The 16,758-nt window shown below is 41.4% G+C and overlaps 1 protein-coding gene across 1 annotated transcript in view; it reads left to right on the forward strand.

Moving 5' to 3' along the window:
• The window catches only part of GTF2F2 (general transcription factor IIF subunit 2), a 142,122-nt gene that overhangs the window by 69,456 nt on the left and 55,908 nt on the right, over positions 1 to 16,758 (forward strand). The window contains exon 5 of the mRNA XM_061133736.1: positions 190 to 271. Within this exon, the coding sequence (XP_060989719.1) occupies positions 190 to 271 (82 nt within the window). The remainder of the gene's footprint in view (positions 1 to 189; positions 272 to 16,758) is intronic.

The raw sequence follows: 16,758 nt of genomic DNA on the forward strand, positions 1-16,758 counted from the left end.
TATGTTTTTTTTGCTATTCTGATCAGTGATACCACTATAAACTTAAAAATATTTCTTTCCTTTCCTTGATTTATATTTTTGACTATATTTGATTGTGATCAGTTACTGTGGTTAGTATGTCAAAATATAGTCTTGAAAATGATAAATGTTATCTAAATACATTTGTTAATTTTTTTCTTTCCATTCAAGATAAGCTTTCACTGGAAGGAATAGTGGTACAAAGAGCTGAATGCCGACCTGCTGCCAATGAAAACTACATGAGGTTAAAGAGGTTGGTGTTTTTTAACTTTAAAACGATACCTAGTGTGTTTTTTTGTTTTTTTTTAGAATTGAAATACATATATTAGATTGCCTATTGACTGCATAAAAACAATGGTTATTGTTACAAGTGTTTTCTTCAAAGCTTGTTTGTTTTTAAAATCAAATAAGAACAAATTTTTAGTTAGAAAATAAGTAAGTCATGAGGATGTCATGGGCAGTGCTGACTATAGTTAATAGTAGTTTATTGCACATTTGAAAGTTGCTGAGAGAAGAGATCCCAAACGATCTCATTGCAAGAAAAAAATTTTTTTTTCAACTATGTTTGCTGTCAGAAGTTAGACTTACTGTGGTGATCCTTTTCCAGGGTATACACTTGACTGAATCATTACCGTGTATACCTGAAACTAATACAATGTCAGTTATATTAAAATTAAACTCAAAAAGAGTTTCTTCAGTAAGGGAACTTTCAAAACCTAGGCTGTTAATTTGGGTTGTATTAAGCTACTTTGTTACTGTAACCTGGAATCAAAAATTTTAAATGTCTTTTTCTAGTTGTCCTTGTAAATCTTGATTCTCTAAAGATGTGTTTACAAGATCTTTGCACCATTTTATTTTCAAGGGCTATAATTTTCCCATGATGAATGTGTATCTCAAATACTATACTCTAAAAAGCAAGTATAACTGGTTGCTAGAATACAATCCTTTTTTCTTAATCTACAAAGAACTTTATAAACTATTACCTTGTTAGAGATTTTGCTTTGGTGTCCCTCCTCCACACTTTTGGACGTGGTTATTACCCTTTTGTAATTCATGCTTAAAGGTTATTATTGCAAATTCTTGGTACCTCAAATTTTGTGACTTTCAAAGAGTCAACAATTTTTTAAATGTGGATGAAATGTATTGTACTTATTTTATAATTTATATTGAATGTATTTCAATCCCCCATATAGTCTTGAATTATACATCGTTAAATTTCCCCCGTACTTAACTATGTGAAATAGTAGTGAACAAAACAAAAGAAAATCTCTGCCCTCATGGTGCACACATTTTAGAAGGTTGTAGCTGCACTGAACTGGTAGTTGGGCTCACACTTCCAAGTGGCAGCCACAGCCCCTCTGAATATCCACATTGACTGATCTGGATCAGCTCTCAATTTCACATCTTTTAAACTCCCCCGCCCCGCCCCGCCCCTCTCAATTAGATGGGGTGTCTGTCTCTCGGGAATGAAACAGAGACTAGTTTTCTTTGTCCAATAACTCTTCTAATTTCAATGCCTCCCCAGGGCAAGGGAAAGGATGACAATCAAAATGAAAATTTTTTAGAAGAGTAAATAACTGGCACACAGGCAGATGTTCCTCTTTGTTTTTAGCCTATAAAGTTTATTATGTAATACAAGTCTTTTTGAGAATTTATCTTCTTCAAATAACTACTGAACTTGGAAAATGCAAAATCTAATTACTTAGCTCTTTGCCAAAATATTTTTCTGTGGTCTTAATTTTCTTTAAAAGTTTCTAAAGATTTCTGGTGATCAGATTAGGCAAGTCATCTGCTGTGTTATGAAACGGCTGCTTTTTCCTTACCAAAGAAGACATTAAAATTGTTTAGCCTTTTGGAGTATGCTGAAAGACCAGCTATCATATAGTTCAGTTTGGTCAGTAACTTAAGGAAACAGGGTAATTCAGGAGATGATAATCATGTGAGTTTCATGAATAGATACTATATGACATAAGTCTTGAAGGCTGAGACTTTTTTTGACCAAGTGGGAAAAGATGGGAGTAAGAGCTCTTTAGACAGGCAGGCAGGCACAGAGACCTGGGGAAAACAGCAGGGAGCCATGTAGGGACCTGTGTGTGGTTCCAAGCCTGGAATGTGGGTTTTTTTTCGATCAGAGCAAACAAGCTGCAGCCTTAGGGCCTTCCCTGGGGGCTCAGTGGTTGGGAATCTGCCTGCCAGAGTGGGGGGCGTGGGTTTGATCCCTGGCCCAGGAACTAAGGTCCCACTTGCCACGAGGCAGCTGAGCCCATGCAGCGCAATGACCGAGCCTGCGTGCCCTGGAGCCCGTGCTCTTCAACGAGAGAAGACTCCAGCGCGAAGCCCTCGTGCCGCTCCTGCCGAGGAGCCCCCCGCACGGCAGCGGGAGAAAACGCGTGCGCAGCGGCCACGAGCCTGTGCGCCACAATGGACCCTGTACAGCCAAAAAGCTTTAAGTGTTTAAAAAAAAACAGAAGCTCCAGCCCTTTTTTGAACTCTGAACTTAAATAGCCAAAAGCCTGGTGGGAAGTCCAGTTGACATGTTTCAAAGATGTCAAAAACTGAACTCCCAGTCTTGCTCTGAGCTCATGCCAAGTCTGTCCTCCCATTTTCTTAGTCCAGAAGCCCTGGTTACACATTCTTGACTCCTCTCTCCCACCTCACATCCAATGTGTCAGAAAAATCTTCCTGAGTGTACCTTCCGAATATTATACACACCTGCCGTCTGACCGTTTCCCAGCACCCACATGATCTGCCTTTGTGTCTCACCTGGATCACGGCCAGAGCCTCCTAGCAGAGTTCCTGCTTCCACCCTTGCCCCGCTGCCAGACGGCAGCGCAGGAGCCAGAGCGGTTCTTGTAAAACCTATCAAGTCGTGCTGTTCCTTTGCTCCTCTGTCACTTGCAGTGCTTCCCATGTTACTCAGAATAAAATCCAGTCCTTGCAGCTGTCTGCAGGGCCCTCCATGGTCTGCCGCCCTTCTCTCCCCCTTCTCCCCATCTGAACCTGCTCTCCCCCTCCCCTTGCTCACTACGCTCCGTCCACACTGACCTCTAACAGCCCACCAGCGCAGGCACACTCCTTTGCAGCGGATGGTCTTTCCTGCCTGGAGCGTGCTTTCTCACCCCTGTCACGTCTCTTCCCAAATTCTGCTGTTTCAATGAGGCCTGCCCGACCACTCCGCTTACTTCTGTGCTTGTGTGCAGCACGTAGTAACCTAATGTAATTTACTTACTGTGTGTAGTGCCAGCTTTGCCCCAGTGCAGGTTAAGCTCCCATGGTTTGTTTTTTGTTTTATGTATACTTGCTTTTTGTTTACTCATGTGTGCGCGCGCACACACACACACCCTGAGTGTCTGGAATAGTTCATGACCTGTAGTAGGTAGATAGGAAATAGGTGTTGAGTGAATAAAGGGCAGGAGAGACGATTAAAGAGTCTCCTATGCTTGTTAGACGACTTGTTAAAGAGTCATATGTGCTGTGGTAGGAAATTTGGACTTGATGTGCTGTTGCTATTAAGGAGGCACTGAAGAATTTTAACCAGGATGCAAAGTGAGGGGATTGTATTTTTAGAAGGGTCATTCTAGCCATGGCTTCCCCGGTGGCACAGTGGTAAAGAATGCCTGCCAATGCAGGAGACACAGGAGACTCAGGTTCAGTTCCTGGATCGGGAAGATTCCCTGGAGGAGGAAATGGCAACCCACTCCAGTTTTCTTGCCTGGAAAAATCCCATGGACAGAGGAACCTGGAGGGCTACAGTCCATGGGATTGCAAGGAGTCGGACACGGCTGAGTGAGTGAGCACACAGGGCTTTCTGGCCATGGTGCAGAGACTGAAGCCAGGGAGGCAGGCTAGAGGCTGGGGTCATAGTCCAGGTACAAGCATCGGAATGACTCAACAAGGTGGTTCTAGGCCCACGGGAGGTGAGAGACTAAGTTTGAGGATGTTTGGAGGTAGAGGCGGCAGGACTTGATCAACTCATCTCAAACTTCCCGAGTTGTGGGACCGGCCCAGACTGATGGTGGTGGCTCTTCTCTTGTGGCCAAAGGCATGTCCTGCCGTGAGGCTCAGGCTGGCCCTCTGCCACCCCGTGTAATGTGCTCACAGAGGCAGGGGGGCAGAGACACCCTTAAAACTTCAGTCCGATTGACAATTTATGTAAAAAGTTAGAGAAGCAAGAAGTACTTAAACTTAGGAAGAGTACCAGTGGGTGAATTACCAAAACAGGAAAGTAAGCTGAGCCCAAAGTCGTAGCTCATGTATTATGTTTATCATTAGTCAACATATTCAGATTCCTTCTGTGATCACTGGAGAGGGAAATGGCAACCCACTCCAGTACTCTTGCCTGGAAAATCCCATGGATGGAGGAGCCTGATAGGCTACCGTCCATGGGGTCGCAAAGAGTCGAACACAACTGAGTGACTTCACTTACTTACTTACTTAACTGTGATCACTAAGTTAAGACTCGATTTTAGAAAAATCACTAGATAATTCTTCTTGCTCTAGAGAGCTTTCCATCTTTGAACCTCATGAAAACACACAGAGAGGATTATCTGAAAACATTTACTGACAGTGCAGTGAGGGAGGAAGAGAGATGTGGCGGCACTGCTGATGGCAAGTGGAAAGCCAGATCGCCAGATGTAGGTGCTGTCAAAGCAGAAGTGTCTCAGACAGTCAGCCCCTCAGTATCTCAGGTATCCTGGACTGGATATTTCACACACTGACTCAGTTTTTTACGGCCTCCTTTTTTCTTTTTTTGGCTGTACCGTGTCTTTGTTGTCCTGTGGGCTTTTCTCTAGATGCAGCGAGCGGGGGCTACACTTGATTTGCGGTGCCCAGGCTTCTCATTGCGGTGGCTTCTCTCGTTGCACCGTGCAGGCTCTAGGGCCCTCGGGCTTCAGGAGCTGTGGCTCCCAGGCTTAGTTGCTCAGAGGCATGTGGGACCTTCCCAGATCAAGGATCAAACAGTGTCTTCTGCGTCGGCAGGCAGACTCTTTCTCACTGAGCCTCTCACAGCCTTCTTCTGACTGCCCTTGAATGACATTCGGGCCCCTCTGATCATCTGGCTCCTGTCTCACTTCCTGGCTTCGTTTTCAGCTTGTCTCCTCTGCCTAGATGTCCGACCATTGCAGCACACTAAGGTTGTTTTCCCAGATGCACGAGGCACCTGTGCATTTTATGCCTGTGTGACATGTTGCATCCTTTACCTAGAATGCCTTAGCTACCTTCTGCCAAGAGCCTTTAAAAGCAACCCACGTGTCACTCAGAGGAACCGCGTGTCTTCCACTCCCCAGTCCAAGCAGGATCTGCCCCCCGCCCTTTCCTGTGCTCCCCCATTCTGTTCCTCTTCACTGGTAGTGTATAAATGTCTGCTGCTGAGGTGTACGTGGTTGCATTTTCTACAACATTACAAGCTGCATGAGAACAGAGAACGAGAGCTTTATTTTTCTTCCTTTCTGTCCGTTTTCCCGTCTTCCTTTCCTTTTTGTATGTTCAGCACTTAGCATAGTACTTTACAAATAATAGATATCTGGAAGTATTTGTTGGGTTGAAATGGATTGAAATAAAAAGGGAAGGCAAAACTAGGTGCAGAAGCATAGAAGTCAGCCGCATTCAGCTTCTTTGTTTAACTTCTGCATGTTGATGTCAGTAATTGAGCCAAAAATCCTTGTCTCAAAAGTTTTTATTTTTAATTCTTTCATTGTTTGTGGGTTTTCTTCAAAAACCTGGTAAGAAAAGCCTCTCCCTTTGGGAACAGAACACTGGTTGCAGAGGGGTTTCACTTCTCTGCTAAGACTCCAAACAGCAGGGAGCATGTTGTGATTCACATTCTCTCCTGGGGAGAACTTATCCTGCTGTATCTGCCTTGTCTTATTACGAGGAAAGCAGAAAGGACCCTCTCACTCAGTAGATCTGTATATAATTTGTGGGGAGTATAATTCATGCCCAGAGAAGGATCTGCAAATGAAATTTTTGCCTAACGCAGCAACAGCACCGAAGCATTTTCTTTCCACCACATTTAAACTAGTCCTTGGAGTTTTTACTTTTCTCCATATATATATATATATATATATTTCATAATATATATATATATATATATATAAAGATCAATTATTTTGTAAATGATTTTTCCTATATTTTAGGATGATGATCTTATAGCCAGGTCCCTTTATATTTAAAAAAGAAGTACAAGATGAGTTGTGAATAGTATATGCTGAGTGCTCAGTCGCTTTAGTCGTGTCTGACTCTTTGCGGCCCTGTGGACTGTAGCCTGCCGGGCTCCTCTGTCCATGGAGTTCTCCAGGCAAGAATACTGGAGTGGGTTGCCATTTCCTTCTCCAGGGGATCTTCCCCACCTAGGGATCGAACCAGCGTCTCTTAAGTCTCCTGCATTGGCAGGCCAGTTCTTCACCACTAACACCACCTGGGAAGCCCTGTAAATAGGATGATTATATAATTAATCATTTAAAACAGGATGCTTTTTTCTTTTTAATTTATTTTTTAATTAATTTATTTTAATTGGAGGCTAATTACTTTACAATATTGTAGTGGTTTTTTGCCACACATTGACATGAATCAGCCATGGGTGTACATGTGTCCCCCATCCTGAGCCCCCTCCTCCCACCTCCCTCCCCATCCCACCCCTCAGGGTCATCCCAGTGCCCCAGCCCTGAGCACCCTGTCTCATGCATTGAACCTGGACTGGCGATCTACTTCACATATGATAATATACATGTTTCAATGCTGTTCTCTCGAATCATCCCACCCTCGCCTTCTCCCACACAGTCCAACAGTCTGTTCTTTACATCTGTGTCTCTTTTGCTGTCTCGCATTATAGGGTCATTGTTACCATCTTTCTGAATTCCATATATATGCATTAGTATACTGTATTGGTGTTTTTCTTTCTGACTTACTTCACTCTGTATAATAGGCTCCAGTTTCATCCACCACATTAGAACTGATTCAAATGCATTCTTTTTAACGGCTGAGTAATATTCCATGGTGTATATGTACCACAGCTTTCTTATCCATTCATCTGCCGATGGACATCTAGGTTGCTTCCATGTCCTGGCTATTGTAAACAGTGCTGTGATGAACATTGGGGTACATGTGTCTGTTCCAATTCTGGTTTGCTCAGTGTGTATGCCCAGCAGTGGAATTGCTGGGTCGTATGGCAGTTCTGTTTCCAGTTTTTTAAGAAATCTCCACACTGTTCTCCATAGTGACTGTACTAGTTTGCATTCCCACCAGCAGTGTAAGAGGGTTCCCTTTTCTCCACACCCTCTCCAGCATTTATTGCTTGTAGACTTTTTGATGGCAGCCATTCTGACCTGCATGAGACGGTACCCCATTGTGGTTTTGATTTGCATTTCTCTGATAATGAGTGATGTTGAGCATCTTTTCATGTAAAACAGGATACTTTTAAGAAGGAAAGTAGGCCTAACTAGAGAGAAAGCCACACTGAGACAGCAGTATAAACTGTCCCAGGTAAACTGGGATGTAAAATGACCCTTACTGTGAACAGCCTGGATAAATTAAAATGCCAACTTTAAAACAAGAACTTGAAGAGTCAAATAATGAAAGTTCTGGCAATTAGGAAACATATACCACAAAATCTAGAATGTTCAGCTATGGCTGAACATAAGCTTGATGTGAGTCCCAGTAGCCACACAGAGTTGGGCATATGACAGTGTTCTTTTCATGTTTAAATGTATGTTTACATAATATTAATGTAAATTTGTATATAAAGTTTCTTAAACAGTAAAATGAATAATAAACTAAAATCAGTTTTATAGAAAAACAGCTCCAACTAATAAAAAAAAAAAAAAAGAAAAACAGTTAATTGTTAATAAAAATTGAGGTCATAGAAGTAATTCAGAGTTCAATAAAGATAATTTTATGACCAGAGAAATAATAGTATTGGGTTTTAGCTTTCTGGTGATCTTATTTGAAGCACATTTTATTGAATAGAGTTTTTGACAAATATTGAGGTTAATGGTTAGTATACTATTAGATGCTTGCATGTGTGTCAGAAAATCCAACGCCAACTCGCTTAAAAATAAAAGACATCTCTTGACTCACATGAATTGAATCCAGTGGCACTGTGCACTTTAGCTGCAGCTTTACTCAAGAGTTCTCCGTGTCACCAGTATTTTAGCTCTGTTCTGATTTTTTGGGCCAGCTGACCTGTTTTCAGACTGACCTTTCTCTTGGTAGCAAGACCGCCACTTGCAGCTCCCAGGATTATCCGCCTCTTTTTTCATTATGAAGCCCCAGGAGCTAAGTGACTTTGTCTTCAACCAACCCTTCACTTCCTTCCACGGGCCAACATGGATTCTGAGTTTATCCTGGAACCAGTAAATGTGTCAGTGAAGATGGGAAGCATGGACTAAGGCTTCACGCCCACCTGTGGACATACATAGGAGGGAGGGTCAGTCACATCCAGAAAATGTGGCTACTGCTCCGTAACGGAGGGGCTGGGGTGGGGGCCGGGCCTGGGGAGGTAATCATCAGATCAACAGCAAAACTGTTTTTTACCAGAAAAAGCATCTTTGGTCAGAAACACTCATCAAGGATGTTTGCATCCTTTGTTGTTTCCGTTTGAGGAATGACCATCTTCTCTCTCGTGAGACGGTCCAGATTTTTATTAGAAAGCAGCTCTGGACCTATGAAGATGCCTTAATAGGGTGAGATGGGTGAGAGATCCGGCTCTGGGGTCTCACTGCATGGTTTCAGAGACTGGCTTCCCCAGTGACTGGCTGGCTGATCTTCGGCAAAGTACGTGGCCATTCTGTGCCTTCATTGCCTCGTATTTTGTAAATGTGATAGTGGCGTTTATGTCAGGGTTGTGATAATGATTAAATAGCACTATATAATATATGATATGTCTGACACAAAGTACTCAATAAATATTAACTATTACGTTTATGACTTACCTGAGTAAGTACTCCTATTCCAGAGATATTCCCAACCCATCCTGGTTTGTCTTTAGTTCTCATGATTAAAAGACACTTGCACACAAAGATTCTTTTTGAATTCCTGCCCTGAGGTAGATAAATTAGTTTAATCAAATTTAAATTGGAAATAGAGCAGAAAGAGAACTAGAGCTGAGAAAAAGAACATGAGTTTTTTTGTTTTTTTGTGTTTTTTTTTTTTTTTAGAGAGTTCGTGGTAATAATCCTCTTTTCAAAACAAAATACCTAAAGTAGTGGTTGAGCTGTTCCTAGATATTATCCAGATTCAGACACAGGGATCTGAGTTCACTTTTTCCCTGCACAGTATTCATCTATCCTTTTCTTGCCCTCAAGGACTCCTTAATGTGCCCACCATCATGTATAGATCTGAAACCCCTGGAGTTGTAGTGTATAAATCTTCTACTAGATGTTCAGAATCTTTATGAAAAGTATAAAGGATACTAATCTTGAAGATTTCCCAAGTTGCCTTTGGAAATCTTATCATCCCTTCCTAAAGTGATGCTTTGGCTGATGGCTCTCCTGAGGCACCCAAATGTGTGATTTTGTAAAACATGGGGCTGTAAGTCTTCTTCATCAAAGATTTTTTGAAGGACCAGGGTACTGGAAGTCCTGAAGAGCTCACCCAAGAAGGCAGGTAGCTTGCTTTGCCGTTAAGCACGCCCTGTTCTCACATCCTTTCCCCTTAAACTGCTCCTTTTTAATTATCACTTAAGAGTGAAGGATTATGTGAAAGAAGCTGGATGTCTTCATTGAAGTGTTAATACAATAATTTTAAAATGTATTAATAGATAGCTGTAGTAAACTTGCAAAAATACCAGTGGTATAGAAGTACCATGAAAATCTAGTCATGTTGTTTTATCCAGAGTTTTTTAAAATGCCACCACAGGTCCTCATGAGGAATGCTGTTTGGCGCAAGCAAGCTTCGTAGGGAAATTAATAGTAAACATGGTCCCTTTCCCTCTGAAAAGCCATAGCAGGTGTCCCCACAGCCCTTGAGCTGTAGACTGCTCCTGAAGGCTTAGTATTTTGATGAAATAGGATTTCCAAATGATTGTAAAAAGTTACTGGGAGTATATATGTGTATGTATGGATACATAATTAAATCATTGATGTAATTAAGCAACAAAGATTTTATATAATTTCCTTCTTTCAGTTCTCAGATGTTTTTACCTTAAGGCTGGAGGAGGAGAGGGATATTTTTTCATCATCTGGGTACTGTCCTGTCTCCCTGAACAGCGCTTGTCTTTGGAATCCCCCACCTCTCCTGCCTGCTCTCTTGGCTCCTCAGGCTTCTAACCCCTTCTTATTCTGCTGCCATCCCAGCTCAAGTGCACACTAGTGCAAAACCAGTCGTTTCCCGTCTTCCCCGAGTTCCCTCCTGCCCCACTGTCTGCAGTGCTCTTTGGTGCTTGCCACGCTCCTGTTCTTCCTTTCAGATTCAGCTCAGATGTAAACCTCTCCAGCATTTCTTCCCACTCAGGATAAAAGCCTCATCTCCACCAAGTTCCTGTAATGCCATACATCTGCTAGTAAACCACTAATCACATTTTGCTTTTCATTTTACTTTTACTGTTTCTGTTTACATCTCTACCAGATAGTGAGCTCCCTGAGGGCAGGGACTGTGAGCTCATTCATCTTTGTTCCGGCAACTTGATGTTCAGTAAGAAGCTAGTAGAGTAATTGACCAAAAGTCAGCGTTTTCAAGTTAAGAATTTGCAGTATACCTTGATTAAGGAATCTCTCCAGGATGACTACTCTTTTAAAAGTGCATTTAGCTGTATTTAAGATTCAAATTATAGGTCCTGAGAAACAGTATTGGCATGTGGTGCTGTTTCTACAAAGCTTCACAGCTTTGCAGGATAAAAATACCTCAGTACACAATTTCTCTTTGTTCACTCACAGTTGAAAATCAACAGGGCTAAACCTTAGGCAAAACTGTGAAGTATGGAAAGTTTATCTTTATTATCATCTCCTTTCTTCACTTCTGTTCTTCTTAGTAATACTATCTTGAGGCATCTTGCTTTTTATCCTGTTCTGATCTTTTTTATTCTATCAATTCTGAATACATTTGAAGAGTGAAGGGGCATAAGTCAAACTGGGCATTTGATTTTAAACCTTTTGTTACTAAATGTGAAATAATAGCCATCAGGTTACCTGTTGAAGGTATTTGAGTAGGCAGTCTTTTCTTTTTTCATGAGGAAGTAAAATCATTGAAATTATACCATTTATAGGTTGGCCCAGTACACACATTGAGTAGTCCTTTTCATTTGTCAGGGGCATTTACCTCCAGAATAACCATCTCTGCTTCCTGGCTCCAGTGGGTAGATCTGACCTGGCTATATTTGTTGGAGTTCTGTTCTGAGAATTTATCACTTGCTGCTGAATTTTGACTGCAAAAGTAGCCAAATGGTCTTAGGCAGAATTGGGACCACCTCTAGTCCATATGGTGCCGTGTACAAATTTTTAAAGGTGATCGTTCCTCAAGTGTTTTTATTTGTATCTGTCAGAAATTGTGGTAATTTATGTATTTTGTTAAATAAGGCTACTACCATCTGCCAGAAAATTGCCACAGTAATTAGACAAGTCTTTGCTGTCCCTGGTGTGAATGTGCAGAACCGCTGTCCACACTAAGCAGATGAAGCTGGGAAGAGGCTCTGCGTTCTGGTTTGCTGCAGGCCTTCCTGTCCTATATTCCTGCCAACTGGTCTAGGGTTTACGTTGCTGGCCTGATCCTTGAAGGCACTGGGTTTTCATCTGTTGGTTTGTGATTCCCTGAACCTTTTGAAAACGAAGGAAAGATACTATGTGTGCCTTTGTTAAGAACAAGGCTCCCATTTAGTTCATTGAATTGGTAGGAATAATGATCATCAAGCCTTTAACTTACTACTAGGAAGAACTAGTCTAACTTTGGGATGGTCAGGCTTTAAATATTCTTAGTAGTTTGTTAATCAAAGTACAGGAAAACTGGACTCATGAACATCTTACATATTCTCTCTCTTGCTTGAAGAGTCTAATGCAATTGCCATGAGATATATTGTTTTTATTTAAAAAAAAAAAACTTGGATTTTTTTTTTTTTTTAAAGAATCCTCAATTTATATATAGACGAAGAAAAGGTTATTTACAGATTTTTTTAAAACTGCTTAGGGGAAACGATTTTCGGGGTCACACACTCTTAAATGGCTTTGTATTAATTAGATGTTTAGTTACTTTTTTTTTTTTTAAGTCTTACTTCCATTTTCAGAAATGAGACTATTGAGTCATAAAGAAGTTGTGGTTTGCCCAAGCTCACAATTTGTAAATGACAAAGCTAGAGTTTGAACCAAGGTCTAATTGATTCCAGTGTGTTAGATGGCAGGCTGACTCTTCTGGTTTTTATTGTTTCAAAACATTGCCTGGCTTATCAGTAGGGAGAAGAAACGGAGCTTGTTCTCTTTTTTCCTCTCTTGTTCTGGGTGATCATTGCATTGATGTCCCTCGGTGTAAACTATTAATAGTATCGTTAGTACCATTGTTCTATTTCATTATACAGTAGGGTAACATTTCTGTATTTATATATAAGACATAAAGTGGCTTCATTGTTTCAGTTTAGATTTTTTAATCTAATTTAAGATCCTACAACTTAACACTGAACATTGCTAGCATAACTTGATTGGATTTTAAAGCCCCGTGTATCTGTAGGAGAGAGGTAGAATATTAAGTGATTTTGTGTCTATGGAGTTTATTATTTTACTTTTGTGATATTTATGTGAAATTTATAATACTTTGAGTAGTTTTGATGAACTAGTAGTTGAGCTATTTTAAAAATCTAGTTTTCTTTAATATACCCTAGTATAATAGTTGTCATGTACTGTATACTGATGTGTGTGTGTGTGTGTGTGAGACTTTGAAGACCACTGAATGTCTGAAACTCCTCTCTTGTAATATGTTCTGTATTTGAGGAAAACTGAAAAGATGGAATTGGTAATAATAATAATATTCACACAGAAACTTTTCAAACCAAACAATAGTAGACAGATGGGAAAAACAGGGGAGAAAGATGTAAGCTTATACAAAACAAAATATGCCAGTGAATGGTATTCCCACTAAAATGTAGTTCCATGAGGGCAAAGCTTTTTGTCTGCTTTATTCACTGGTGTATCTCTAATGACTGTAAGAGTACCTGGCACCTAGTAGGTGCACAGTGAATATTTGTTGGATGAAGAAAGGAAGGAATGAGACTTAGGTATTGTCTCACAGACTGCCTAGGACTTTGATCACAGTGAGACATGCTGCCGCATGCCAGGTTAATTTATCTACTCTTGTCACTTCCCCATATTTCATAGCTTCGAAGCATTATTTATTACTCATTTGCTCAACAGATACTTACTGAGCATCTAATGTACATACTAAGCAGTGTAACATACAGCAACCAGAGCTTATTCATTTTGGGAAGTGGATCATCGCTGATGGCTCAGTCGCTCAGTCGTGTCCGACTCTTTGCGACCCCATGGACTATAACCTACCAGACTCCTCTGTCCATGGGATTCTCCAGACAAGAATACTGGAGTGGGTTGCCATTTCCTTCTCCAGGGATGTGGATCATAGATGGGTACTAGAAAATAATTTAGATTATATGATTGTATATAATATGAGAGGTTGACACAGGCAGTAAATAGCAGGTTTCAGAAAATACTGATTTCCTGAAGTTAAGAGAAAGGAGTCAGAGAGTTTGCCTAGGTGAAGACAGGGAGGGAAAGATTCTAAGTGGAATGGCACAGTGTAATTTGAGATCAATCAATAGGAGTGTTTTAGGAAACATAGATCAGCCTGGCAGATTAGACAGAGGGCTGACTGTAGGGTGTTTCAGTGTTACACTGAACAAGCAGGTGATCAGTGAATCACTGATGGAGCATATTTCACTCGGAGGGAGATTCCTAGGTCTCCTTCATAGCTCTGTCCTTGGCACACTCTCCTCCCTTGGCCTTCACTTGAGTTCAGTCGCTCAGTCATGTCTGACTCTTTTGAGACTGCAAGGACTGCAGCATGCCAGGCTTCTCTGTCCATCACCAGCTCCCACAGCTTGCTCAAACTCTTGTCCATTGAGTCAGTGATGCCATCCAACCACCTCATCCTCTGTCGTCCCCTTCTGCTCCTGCCTTCTGTTTTTTCCAGCATCAGGGTCTTTTCCGATGAGTCAGCTTTTCGCATCAGATGGCCAAAGTATTGGAGCTTCAGCTTCAGCATCAGTCCTTCCAATGAACACCCAGGACTGACCTCCTTTAGGATGGACTGGTTGGATCTCCTTGCAGTCCAAGGGACTCTCAAGAGTCTTCTCCGACACCACAGTTCAAAAGCATCAATTCTTCGGCACTCAGCTTTCTTTATAGTCCAACTCTCACATCTGTACTTGACTACTAGAAAAACTAGGAGTCTTTGTAGCTCCTGCTTCTCTCTTTAACTCTTCCCTTCCTACATTATCTTACTGAGTGATCCTATCCCCTTTAAACATTTATTACACGGGAACTCCAGAATTTGTATCTCCATCGCAGACCTGTCTCCTGACCTTCACACCCATACATGTACAGCATTCTCCTTGGTAGTACCATTTGGATATCTAACAGCATCTCACCTTCACAGGCCAGAAATTGGATTCCTGGTTTTTACCCACCCTCCCAGCCCTAACGCAGTCTTCCCCCAGTCTTCACCATTTCCACTCAGTTACTCGGGTAAAACACCTGTGACTTGTCCTTGAGTTCTCTTTTGACAAGAACATGCAGTCCATTATCAGGGTCTACCAGCTGTACCAACACCATTCACTGTTCTGCCTTCTTCACTTGTATTTAGGACTGACTACCTAATTGCTTCCCTGGTGGCTCAGACCTGCAATGCAGGAGACCTGGGTTCATTCCCTCAGTTGGGAAGATCCCCTGGAGGAGGGCATGGCAACCCACTCCAGTCTTCTTACAAGGAGAATTCCATGGACAGAGGAGCCTGGCAGGCTTCAGTCCATGGGGTCACAAAGAGTCGGACCCAACTGAGTGACCAACACTTTCACTTTCACCTAATTTGCAAGGCCTGTTGCAAATGGAAGTACAGCGCCCCGTGTTCATAAATTACTGAGAATTGCAGAATGGTAACAGCATTGCGTTGTCAAGTGCAAGGCCCTTCAGTGCAGGACAAGTGTGACTGCACACCGCACTTGCTAGTGAAGCTGGCCTTCTCGCCGTGATAGCAGATGCTTCCTAACTAGTGGCTCCCTGCTGCCCCCTGTAGGCCCTTCTTTGCATGACACTGAGCGTCTTCAGAGTAGGTCAGGTCACACCACTTCCCTGCTTAGAGTTTACGGGAATCCCCCACGCTCTGGCCTTCCAAACTCGATGCAATCTGACCCCGAAGCTTCTTCAGCCTCTTGTTCCACCATACCCCTCTCTCATCCCCTAAGCAGCAACCAGAGTGGCCACTATCTTGTCCCTCAGAGCAAGAACAGTCCTATTTGAGGGCTCTTTCAGCCTAAGCATAAGTCTTTCACCAGATCTTAAAGGATCATCGTCCTTTCCAATACGCCAGGTCGTTGGTCACCTCCTCAGATAAGTCTTTTCCTGACCACTCCTAGGTGAAGTAGTAAAGCCTCCTTCTGTTATGCACTGCACCATCACCCAGTTTTATTGTATTCTTAGCACTTACTACTGTGTACTATCTTTATTAACTCGTAGTTACGACTTATTGACGATATCCTTGTCACCTAGCATAGTGCTTGCCACAGGATAATGTTCAATAATTATTTGCTGCGTGAATGAATATTTCATAGTCTTTTTAGCCTCTTACATTTCGAAAATTTTAGGTTAACAGGGTTTTTCCTTTTTCAGCTCTAATACTTTTTGTTGAATTCTCATAAAATTGAATTAATTTATGTTTAATTTATAGATATTCCAAAGTTAATTTTAAAATCTGAAGTCATTTTTTTTTTTTTTTCTTTAAAATAGCTTGTCTTTGATGTGACACATTCTATATGCTCCATAGCTTGGACAGGAAATTAAAGGTGCTATTAGCTGTGGAAAGTGAAGTTAATAGTATAGCATGAATAAAGTTCCCCCTCAGAATCAGTCTTTTATGTTGTAAACCAAAGGTTTCACAGCTCAGGCTTCACAGGTTTATGGAAAGCCATTTATTGTGTAAACACTGAACACCTATTATGTACCAGACACCCAGGAACAAAAAGGTAAGACACTTTCCCTGCCCTTGAATTGCTCACTTTAGAAAACTTGTCCTCTGATAGGCAACATTCTTGTGTAGTTTCAAAAGAAAAGCACTAAATCTACTGTATGAACCACACTGTGTTTTCTAGCTCTTAAAAAGCCCAATTGCGTGGTCTAAAACAATGCTACTGTATAGAGGAAATACATCCACTTTATGAAGCTGACATGATTGTGAAATATTTAATTTACAAATCTGTTGTTTCCCAGTACTGTCTGATACACACACCAGTTTTGGAGGGGGTGGGTGTGGTGGTGACCAAATGCTATGGTTCACAGAATTTTCAGCGCTTATTACATAATTACATTGAATGCCATATGGCATTTTATCGCAGCTCATTAAATTACTAGGGGCTTATACTTCTAGTTGAGTTATCTTTAGTGCGTTTCAGTAGCACTATTTTTTTAATATAAATTTAAAAGTCTTTCTTTTTTGTAAAATATTCTTCAAGATGAAAATAATTTGTAGAATACAGAACCCTGGACTTTTCCAGAAATAATCCCCATGTGGCTTCTAAGTGGTGACTCAATGGCAGGG

The sequence above is a fragment of the Dama dama genome, chromosome 30, assembly GCF_033118175.1.
Source record: "Dama dama isolate Ldn47 chromosome 30, ASM3311817v1, whole genome shotgun sequence".
In the NCBI taxonomy this organism is placed as follows: Eukaryota; Metazoa; Chordata; class Mammalia; order Artiodactyla; family Cervidae; genus Dama; species Dama dama.